The sequence below is a fragment of the Phocoena phocoena genome, chromosome 11 (assembly GCF_963924675.1).
Source record: "Phocoena phocoena chromosome 11, mPhoPho1.1, whole genome shotgun sequence".
NCBI lineage: Eukaryota > Metazoa > Chordata > Mammalia > Artiodactyla > Phocoenidae > Phocoena > Phocoena phocoena.
In genome coordinates this window covers 5,475,953-5,487,387 of record NC_089229.1, presented here as the reverse complement: position 1 = coordinate 5,487,387, position 11,435 = coordinate 5,475,953, and the positions used below count along the sequence as shown (strand labels likewise).

The 11,435-nt window shown below is 57.6% G+C and overlaps 1 protein-coding gene across 1 annotated transcript in view; it reads right to left on the bottom strand.

Annotated features, from left to right (window-relative positions):
- SULT4A1 (sulfotransferase family 4A member 1) overlaps nt 1-10,669 on the bottom strand; it is a 33,105-nt gene extending 22,436 nt beyond the window's left edge. Inside the window, exon 1 of the mRNA XM_065887676.1 lies at nt 10,501-10,669. Within this exon, the coding sequence (XP_065743748.1) occupies nt 10,501-10,669 (169 nt within the window). The remainder of the gene's footprint in view (nt 1-10,500) is intronic.
- Nucleotides 10,670-11,435: the final 766 nt, after the last annotated feature.

Genomic DNA, 11,435 nt, shown 5'->3' with positions numbered 1-11,435 from the left:
CACACACCACACACACATATACACACACACCCCACACACATATACACACACACACCACACACAGCTCACAAACACACACCCCACACACATATACACACACACACCACACACATATACACACACACACCACACACACATATACACACACACCCCACACACATATACACACACACACCACACACAGCTCACAAAGCAAGTGGGCAGCAAAACCAAGGCCACAAGCCACACGTTCTCATTTCCAGGCTAAAGCTCTAACCTCAGACCCCACCACTTCCCAGCTGGGGATGGAGCAAGGGTGAGACAGAGGGAGGCGGGGCTGGACCCTGGAAAGTGAGCCTGGCCTGTGCTCTGTGCCCTGCTGGACACAGAGGGGAAACAGACTTGGCCACTGGGTGTGACTGTCCCTCCTATGGGGCGATGCCAGATGCTGTGACACAGCTGGACCGCCAGCCAGGTGGCGAGGCTGCCCATCCCCAGACAGCCCTGGCTGCCACAGTCCCTGCTGCTGAGGACTGGCATCTGGGGCCCACATTCCCAGCCGCGCTCTGCAGCGACTGGGGGGGCCTGACGAAGCCACCAGGCTCCAGCCTTCAGTTTCCTTAGGGTGAAATTCTCCTGGGCCTTGAGCTCTCGGGTTCCTGGGTTCAGAGATGCGGACACACACTCAGGACCCCGCACACAGCCCCCTACCGAGAGGCTGCCGACCCCTCAGGCAGAGCGGGCGGCTCCCCCAGGAGGGAGAGGCCCCACCTCCAGGAGGGTCTGGGGAAGTCTGGGAAGGCTCTTCTTAAACAGCAGCCTTCGACCTGGGACCCAAAGGACAGGAGCACGGACCAGCGAGATGCAGCGCGTCAGGGAGGGGCTGGGGGTACAGCAGTAGGAGCCCCAGTTCTCCACCCTGCCCCACCCACACTGTCTGCCCTGAGACTTCACAGCCCCTCCCAGAAGAGGGTCCCCATGATCGCGGGCACGGCAGGGACTGGCTGTAGCCAGGGAGGCAAAGGCACAGAGCTTTGCACGCTCCCACTTGCTCTTCTGTGCTTCTAGCATTGCCAAGGGAAGGACACTCCCAGCCTAGCCTCCTGGTCCAGGGACCCCTGATGAGAACCGCCCCAGCCGCGACCAGCCTGCCGCAGGGCCCCCAGGCAGCCCGCAGATGCACGGGCTGAGATCCGGACAGCGGACCCTGGGCTACAGTAATAACCCCTGTCTTTAGGCGCTGAGTCTGGGCTGTCTCTTACACAGCCACAGGCAGAAAATGCTCCGGGTGGAGCCGGAACGAAAGAGAAGAAATGAAATTAAGGGCAAGCAGCGTATCAGGCTTTCCACGCCCATCATCACATCCGATCCTCCCAGCAGCCCAGCGAGATATCACCCCATCTGAAAAGGAGCACACCGAGACTCGGGAAGGCTGAGCGCCTTGCCCCAAGTCGGATTCGGGCCTAGGTCATTACAATGCCTCCTCCAGCAGACCCTGTCAGCGCCCACCATCCCATCTCGGCACCCTGGAGTGCGGTGGGCAGACCCCACACGAGGAGCTCCTGCACCCGCTCTCCCTGGGCCCCAAGCACCCTCCACTGCTGGGAAGCGGGAGCTGACGGATGAGGCCCGGCCCCCACCTCTTGAGGGAGACCTCTGTGCTGTGCCCACCCGTCTCCCGAGGGTACCGCTCCTAGCTTCCTCTTTGCCGCACCTCCTGAGACCACCTCCCACCTCACTCCTCCACGCCGAGCCTCGCTTCCAGGTTTCCAGGCCCCAGGCTCACCCCCTCCTCGTGCCGGGCCTCGCCCCTCCCATGGGGGAGGCAAGACCACGTGGGCACGAGCTTCAAGAGGCCACATCTGAAATCCCGGCTCGGCCGCTTCCTGAGGCCTGGACCCCAGGAAGACTCAGCCCGTCCCAGCAGGTCTACCCACCACACCCCAGGGGAGGACCGCCCACGGATCAAACGCCAGGACCCACGTGCCGGGGCCCCGGAGCCAGCCCCCGTGGGCTCTGCCCCCAGGGCCCGGGCCCGTTTCTCCTCGGGCCTCAGTTCCTCACCTGATAAGGGACATCTCTGGCCGTGAGGCTCTGAGGATGACAGGACACCCCCCCCCCGCCCCCGTTCCCGGCACAGAGACGGGCCACGCTCTCAGCTCCCAGTCTGCTTGAGGCTTGAGAAGGATCAATGCAGACTCGAGCATCTGTGCCATCACCAGACCACGGCCTGCGCTGGTGGGAGTGCGGGCCCAGGAGACCCTGGCTCATCCCAGGCTGAGCTGAGCCTCATGAGAGCCACCTGGAAGCCCAAGCCTCTCTGGCTCTCCAGCCCCTCTGGAAATGACTTGTTTAGCTTCCGGAAACCCCAGGAAGTGTGCAAAGCATGCTTTGGGGGGGCTTCTGCCTCCTGACGGCCCCTGCACTTGCCCTAACGTGCTCCAGAAGCCCCAGCTGGGTCCCCACCCGCTGCTAACAGCAGAGCATCACTCTGTCCAGACCCTGTCTGCCCCCCAGAAGCTGCAGACACGGCCACCGCCTCACCTGACCATCAGGACAGCGGGAAGCAGTGCCGCCCCAGCCAGGGTGCAGAGAGCTGGGAGGAGCACGGCCCGACACTAACCGGCAACGGCCAGACAAGCTGCCAGACCCCACCTGACTCAAGTCCGTCAGAGAGCTGAAGCTGCGGGGCAGCCAAGAGACTGGAACCCCAGGAGGACGGGCCAGGGGGAGGAGAAGCCAGGCGCCACGCACGCAGGAAAGAAGAATCCGGCTGGAATTTCCCCAGAGTGCAAAGGCTGACGGCGGGCTTGCAGAGCAAGAGACACAAGGGGAGAGCTGGCACCAAGCAGACGCTCTTCTGCAGACCTACTAGGTGCTCGTGAGAAAGACGAGGGGTGGCAGGGTGGAGACAGCGTTCCTCAACATCATGGCTGCAGGAAAAGGAAAGAAACCTGCTGGGACTCTTCTCCTCTATGGGAAGAATGCATTAAGCCATTGGGGGAGGGGCAGCAAAACCTGTTACCCCCCAGGGCGCTGGTGAAGACCCAACACGGCTGGAGACTGGGTGAAAGAAAAGAACTCTGCCCCTGCGGGAGAGGTAGGAACTTGCCCCTGGGCTCTGAGACCCCCAAATGCTGAAAGAGGAACAGGAAACTCTTTCCTGCGCAAGACCCACCATCAAGGCAGAGCTGGCTGCCACTAAGGGCATCACTGAGAAAGCCCTACCAAGACCCAGGAACCCAGGGCCTGCCTAAGGCTGCAGCTGGACCAGGTGACAGAGGACCTCCCCTCAGAACCTTCCCCTCTCAGCCAGCAACAGAGCAACCAGAAACAGCAGTCCACCCCTGAGGTAGGAGACAGGGTGTGGGGAGAAACCCCTCTGAGACTCAGACCAAAAGCTGAGGGTAGGGAAGAAACACTGAGGAAAGACCCTCTGGAAACTCAGCTTCCCACGCAAAGCACAAGGTGATGCTATAGGAATTAAAACCAGTCGTCACTCAAGTGCCCAGAGGGACAACAGAATCCAAACACAGCCCTCCTCCTACCAGACTGACTCACCACCTACACTAATGGCAAGAAAAGCCAGGCCCATTTCCAAGCATAAATACAACTGACTCCAATCTCTAATGTGGGCACACTGTGTCCAGCATTCAATCAAAAAGTACTACACATTAAGAAAAGAAAAAAAAATTATATATATATATATATATATATATATATATATATACACACACACACACACACACACACACACATATATATCCCAGTCAAGAAACAAAACAATCAACAGAATCAGACTTTAAAATTAATCTGATTAAAATGTTAAAGGATTTCATGGAGAAGATGGACAAAATGCATAAACAGATGAATATTTCAGCAGAGAGATGGAAGCTACCAAAACAATGAGATACGAGAGGAAAAATAAAAACACGATAACAGAAATACAGAATGCTTTCAGTGAGCTCATCAGTAGACCTGACACAGCGGAAGAATCAGTTAACACATTACTGACCAGGGGATTTTTGCAGAAACTAACGTCCGTGGCCATAATACACCTCTGGTCAAAAATGTGTTGACCTGAAGATTGGTCAACAGAAATTACCCAAGCTGAAACACAAGGAGAAAAAAGGGTGAAAAAATAGAATATACAAGAGCTATAGGATAGTATCAAACAATCTAACACATATGTAATTGGAATCTCAAAAGAAGAGAAGACAGAAGAAATATTCATAGGGATAATGGCTGAGAATTCATCCAAAAGTAGGAAAGGCATCAAACCATAGATCCAAGAAGCTCAGAGAACCCCAAGCAGAGTAAGCATCCCCCTCCCTGAAAAAATACATACCTAGACACATAATATTCAAGCGCTGAAAATCAAAGGTAAAGAGAAAATCTTGAAGGCAACCGGGGGGATAAAAAGGGCCATTCCGAAAGGAACAAAGAATCACAGCTGACTTTTCAACAGAAGCGATGCAAGCCAGGAGACAATGGAGTGGCAGCTCTAAAGTGCTGAAAGATAGGAGGGAGGCACGGGAGGATGTTCAGTCCCACAATGAACAGATGAGAGGAGCTGGAAAACGGGAAGTCCTCATCAGGTAATCAGAGGGAAGGAAAAGGAGAGGAAGAGGGGGGAGGGGAAGAGCACACCAGACAGAGGGAGAAAGACTGGAGGGAAGAAGGAAGCAGGCGTGTTCAGACAGTCCTATGTGGCTGGTGAGAAAGGGGGCAGACCAGGTGAAATCAGACCACAGGACGATGGGCTACAGAGTGGAGTTTACCGTTGACTGAAGGCAATGCGGGGGGGCGGGGCAGCGAAGATGTGTAACGAGGGACTGCCCGAGGTCAGGTTTGTGTTTCTAAGAGGTCACCTCTGCTGCAGAGTGAAAGGTGAACCAAGGGGGGAGGCCACGCAATAGTCCAGGTCAGACAGGAAGGGTCCCATGACCGTCTCGAGGGCTGAGAGCGTAGACGGACCTGAGAGCTTTTACTGGGTGCAGGAGCCACAGAAGCAAGTAACAAAGTGCATGTGGGGGTGGAGGGTAGGGGAGTGCGGAGAAGCCGTCACTGTCTAGGGGGAATGAGAAATGAGAAGCCCGGATGAGACCCTGGAGCTCAGAGTGGGGCCGGGGGTCTCTTCCTGTTCCACTGGTATCAGAAAGATGCTCTTCCCGGAGGCCCTGCTCCTTCCTCCAGAATCCTATGGGTGCCTCTCGAGGCTCTCTCTCCCAAGCCCCATACAGCGATGAGAAGAATGTTCCCCTGGCCAACCCAGGCGCTTGGACTTGCCCCCTCCTTCCCCAATTGCAAGCCCTCTTCATTATGTGCAAACATGCTGAGTAAGAGCAAAGGGGAGGGAGAGGGGAGAGGGGAGAGGAAGTAGGCAGTTGTCCTGCTCAAACCTCCTGGTACCTCTTCAGGCGTCTGCACGCTCTCCCAGGGAGCGGGGAACTGAGCACTGGGTTGGGGAGCACTCATCACCCTGTGTCGCTGGAAGGGAGGGACGGTCACCCTGATCTTGGCACAAACATGAGCTCACGGTGGGTGACAAGTCCCTCCCTGAAACCTTGCAGGCTGCTTCCTGATCCGCACTGGAGACCAGTCTCCTCCCCAGACTGTGGGAAAGTGCGATGCGGTAACTGCATGTGAAAACCTGGGGAGCGTCTGGCACAGAATGGATGCTGGGTGGGCGCCGGTTCCCATCCCCACTGTCCCTCTGCCAGCTCTTCCCGTGGCTGCTTCCTCTCCACCGTCTACAAGTGAAAACTGTACACTCACATGCCGATACCGCCCTTTCCCCTCACTGGGCCTGTTTCTATCCAAAAAAGGAAACAGTCGCGAGAACACAGGACTGTTCTGAGGCTCAAACAAGGGAGAGGGAGTAGCTGCGATTGGTAATCCCACCTGCCCTCATGGCCGGCTCCCTGCCCACCTCCTCCATGCAAGCCCCCAGTGATCCTCCTCCTGCCTGGGCCCCTGACCTGACCCTGGGAATGACCACCCTGGCCTGTCAGACAGCTTTCGGCATCAGGGGCCTGGCTTCCCAGTATCACTGCGGGCTCCTTGAGGACAGCGTCACCTCATTCATGACACTTCCCGAGCCCCCCTCTCCTGGGCATGGTGACAGACACAGTCAAAGAAAACGAAGAGCTCTTCCAGCCTGGGGCCTGTGGGCCTCCCCGCCCCAGGTGTCTTAACATTTAAGACTTACATGAACCCATCAGGCCCAACCCTCTCATATTTCATGAGCAAACTGCAGTCGCACGGTGACAGGGCTAGAGCTGGCGCCAGATGCTCCCCCCTCCCCAGCAGTGACGCGCTGCTTCCCTCCTCATCAGTGACAGGACAATGAGGATGCACTTGAAGACAGGCGGGAACCAAAAGGAAAGGGAAGTCAGGAGGTGGGTGCTCTGGCCGAGCCACAGAGCATGCTCCAGAGCCAGTCTCCGCGACCTTGGGGACCCCGGGGGCAGACACAAGACGTCTCCCAGACACAACTGGGTTCAACACTCAACATCCTGGGACCAAAGAGGCTATAAGAACGGATGACGACCAACAAGCGACAATGAGAAGGGTCCCCCTCAGAAGGCACAAAGGGCTCCCACTGCTGGTGTCGCGGTGTGAACCAGCGTGAGGATGGACACAGCTGACATCCGTGCTGTGCAACACGAGAGCCACTAGCCATGCGGCTCCTGAGCTCGTGAAATGTGGCGACTGCCACCGGCGAACCGAATCTCTAATTTTATTTCATTTCAATTCATTAAACTTCAGTACCCACCTGAGTCTAGAGGCTCCTGTATCAGACAGCACAGTCCTAACCTGTCACCCAAGCTCAAACGTCAGAAACAGAAAAAAGTTCTAGAAGTAGTGGCGTGCTGTGGGAAAAAAGCAGGATCCACTTATTACTACCTTTACCACCAGACGTCCCCTGCCCTGTGAACCCCAGTTCCCCACCAGAGGGGGCAGGGTGGACAAGGGACCCTGGGGCCACCTGCAAGTTCACTAAGACCTCCTAGACTTGGGCACTGGAAACCCAAGGGGCCCCGTGGTCCCCTGCAAGGCAAGGAGGGGCCTCTGCTAGTCCTGACTACTCGCCCCAGTCCCAGCACCAACCACCCTACAGCTGCCTGTCCCCCAGCGGACTGAGCGCTCACTGAGGGCAGGCACCAGATGGGACTCTGCTCTGCACCCCCGGCACCTAGGAAAGCGTCTGGGCGCCGCGGGCGCTCAGGGAGTGAAAGCTGGCATCAACAGCACGAGCCTTTCCTGTGCTCACGGTGCATCCGGGACGGGAAGGAGCCCTGGCCCACCATCTCACTCATCCTCACAGCCACCCGGCAAGGCGCTGAGGTGGTCTCTCCTATCCCCGAGGAAAGCCCAGCTCAGAGGGGTGATGTCATCTGTCCGGGGCCATCCAGCAGGTAAGTAGCACAGCTGCGTTCAAACCCAGGCCTTCCAGCTCCAAAGCCAGGCGCTTAATCTCTAAGCACCAGTGCCTCCTACAAATCCACTCCTGGTGGGGAGGAGAAGTGGGGGAGGGAAGGGACGGGAAGGGAAAGGAAGCGTGAACTGGGCCACCTGAAGTTCACGTGACTCAGAGCAGTGACAAAAACCCTAAAATCCCAAAGTGCCCTGCGACTTCCATCCCAAAGCGCACAAGAGAAGGTGGGAGCCTCCCTCCGCCTTGAGGCCCGAGTCTGGCTGTCCTCCTCTGGAGGGGAAGGGGCAAGGCTGGCTGTGGACCAGGGGACCTGACTAGACTGACTGTCCTTCAGCAGCCGTGTGACTCTGAGCAAGTTCCTGCCTTCTCTGAGCCTCTGGATTAACATGGCAGAGCACCTGGCACACGGGACTCGCCAAGGGGCCGCTTCATTGTTCCTAGGGCATCCCAGGTCCCATCACAAAGTGCGAATGGCCTGTGTTCAAAGTAACAGTCCCTCCAAGGATCCCAGAGCCAGAGTCACCTCTCCAACTATGCAATTTATGATGTGGATTTCACAGCAGGGGAAACAGGGGCTCAGAATCACCCTGGGGCAACGACTTGGGAGAACCCAGATCCTGCCCCCCCAGACTGCCCCTCCTGTTGCATCAGCTGCCGCTGGAGATGACTTCCAGGGCCCTCGTCCTCCGGTCGAGAGAAAACCTTTCGGGCAGATCTTTGGGACCAGTTCTTCAGTCCCCTTCGTGACCATTTCGTGTAATGAACTTTACAGGCAGTGTGGGTTGGGGGAACGGGGGATCTTCAGAAGCACTGGTTTCAGCTAGTGCAGGTCATCCTTCCTGAGAAAACGTCTCACCTATCCTGTCACCATCCCACAAACTGGATGAGAAGGATGGACTGGGCCAAGGTCGAGAACCAGGAAGAAAGCAAAGAAGGAACAGAAGATACTGGCCTACACAAAACCCAGGACTCTGCTTCTCCTTTACTCCTGGGCTCGTGGTCAGCTCAAACAAGCCTCACACCGGGCACGTGAGCTTGAGCACGTCACTTCACCTCCCAGAGGCTCCGTGCCCGACCTGTGAAAGGGGAGACCACCTCTGAGCAGAGAGCTCTGAAGCGAGTTTGCTGTGATGACGAACACACACAGCGACAAAGCACGGCAGGTAGTCAGCTGTGCAGTTACTACTGTCATTTGCTCCTGGCTCACATAGTTCTAACAAGGGAGTCTTCAGGCTGCCCAGCCCTCAGGTAGAAGGTAAAAGATAAAAGGAGCAGGCAGGGGGCAGACGGACAAACAACGAGGGCCTGGAAAGGCTCTAAGGTCTGTGGAAAACATTTTTTAAGTTTTAAAAAGGAGGCTCCCTGGGGCTCTGTGCAAAGGGACCCCACACAAGGATCTCTGGCCACCGTTGGATTCTCCGTCACCAAAAGAAAGAGCCACGTGTTTACTCTCCTTGTGAAAAACTCTAGGATATGTTTTTGTTTGTCTCTGAAAGATGCAAGTTACAAACAAGATGTGAGTTTTGGTTACCTAGAAAACTTCCTTAAACCTACACCTCATTCCCCATCGAGGTGCCCAGAAAGAACCCCAGCAGGCCCCCAGTGCAGGGCCCCTCTAAAGGATCCCCCAGAAGCCCCAAGTACATGCTTTTCAACAAAGCTCTAAGCCTGGTCCTCCCCCAGCCTGCCAGCTACTTAACTTCTCACCCGCCATCTCCTTGCCATGAAATGGAGGGAGGACACAGAACCACAACCGCTCATCTGCAATTCCAAAACCCTCAGGAACACCCCAAACCAAGTTCCTCACAATTCACAGGGAGGCAAACCCTGCCCTAAACTAACATGAGACAATTTTTAGTCTTTATTGATCCCACTTAACGTGAGGGTTCAAAGTACAGCCCCACCACACCCAGCTGGGTGGGGGGGTGGTCTTACATGTAGGAATGGTATCTGTGGCTCTAAAATCTGACCAATTCTGAATCCCCATACCTCCTTCCTTTCCTTCTTCCCAAGGATGGCTCAGCAGCACCTCCAGACTTTTCCCCACCCTCCACTGACAGCCCCTTCTCCAACCTTCCTCGGAGGACCGGGCGTACTCCTCGGGTGTCTGGGACCCTGCACAGCTGGGACAGCCAAGTGTACAGCTCTTCCCGCAAGCTACCCCCCTGCTCCTCCAACACGACCTCCAGGCTGCCCCCCTCCACACCAGGCGTCAGACGCACTGCACTGTCTGGATTCAGGCGTCTCCCTGCCTCTCCAATTCAGCGGCAGCAATCGAAACCCGCAGGAACGATCAAACAGGAAAGCTGCTTCTTTTCCCTACGAACCTCAGAAGGCAGTACACGATAATGTCTTATATCAGGTCCCGGGCACAGACCAGCCTGGCTTTAAATCTCTGCTCTGCCACTCATCAGCTGTGTGACCTTGGGCAAGCAACTTCCCCTCTCTGAGCCTCAGTTCCTAGACTGTAAAGTGGGGATGATCACCTCTACCGTACACGGTTGTCATGAAAATGACATCAGTTAATGCTGGGAAATGTGAATGCCCTGGGTTCTGCCCGACACCAGGGTGATGGAGGCGGCCCTGAAACAAGGGGACACACCAGGCACGCATTCCGGGCACGGCCAGTCCCATCCCCCACCCGGTGCCCACGCAGGAAATGAGGGACGCACACAGCCCTGCTGCCCCTTTTATCCCCTTCCCCAGATCACCACCAGGACTCTGCGCTCATCAAAGGCTGAACCGGGCCCAGGAACAGAGAGGTTAAGTGACTGTCCAAGGTCACACAGCCAGTTGGACAACGGGAGCGAAAGCAGGGAAGGGTGGTGGGCCTGGGCCTATCTTCCTGGCAGCTCCTGCCAAACCGGCTCCATCCCCACGGGACGCTAGCTGGCCATGGGCACCGGGGCCCACCTCCAAAGACTGGTTTCCCCAAACGCTGGCCGACCACCCCCCACCCCGCCCGGTCGGGTTCTGGGCACCGCGCCCTCGCCCTCCGCCCCCGACGGGAAGCTCCCGGCGCTGGCGCATCGTCTACGCGGGCGCGCCGCAGAGCCGGGCGGGGTCTGCCCGGGGCTCACCGGACTTGGGGTAGGTGACGATCCACACGTCGCTGGGCCGCACCGGGAAGTTGGCGATCTCCTCCATCTTCCCGCGGCAGAAGGGCGGTAGCCGCACGCCATGGAACTCGAAGTACTTGCTCTCGAACTCGCCCGGCGTGCTGGGGGTCTCGGCCTCGCTCTCCGCCATGCCGCCGCCGCCGCCGCCACAGCCCGGCCCCGCAGCCGCGCCGCCCGCTCCCGGCCCGCGCCCCTCACCCGCGCCCTCACCCGCGCCCGCCACCCCCAGCCGCCGCGCGGCGCTCTGCAGGCGTGACGTCACGGCGCCGCCCGGCCCGCGCCCCGCCTCAACCGGCGCTGGCGAAGGCACTCCGTGGCCGTGACGTCACGACGCCGCGGCGCCCAAGCCGGCGTGGAAGCCGCGCTCCGCGGGTATGACGTCATGGCCCCGCCCGACGCGCGCCGGCTGCCCTCCGCAGACCTGCGGTAGTGGGGCCTCCGGGCCCGACCTGCCCCACACCCGGCAGCAGCCACCCACCCGCCCCGAGGGCCGACCAAGACCTCTGTCCGCTGTCCTCCTCCCAGCCCTCCGTCCACATCACCTCCGTCACGCGTACATTCACTAACCTAGTGACTCCGTCATTCAGCAAGCGTTCAACACAGAAATACTCCAGCTAGGAGTGACCTTGAAGATTAATTCATTTATTCAACAAATATTTAGGGAACATCCGATCTGTACCAGACTCTGGTCGAGGTTCCCGACCAGTGAGACTGGCTCCTCTTGGAGCTTACATTTGTGAACAACGGAGATAATTTCAGATCGTAATGGGAGCTGTGAATAAGATGCTTCACAATATCCTGGGCGGAAAGGGGGCTGTTAATTGCAGATTCCCAGGGCCAAGCCGCAGACCTCGGGATATCCAAGGCTCTTGGGATCGTGCCCCGCAAATCTGCAT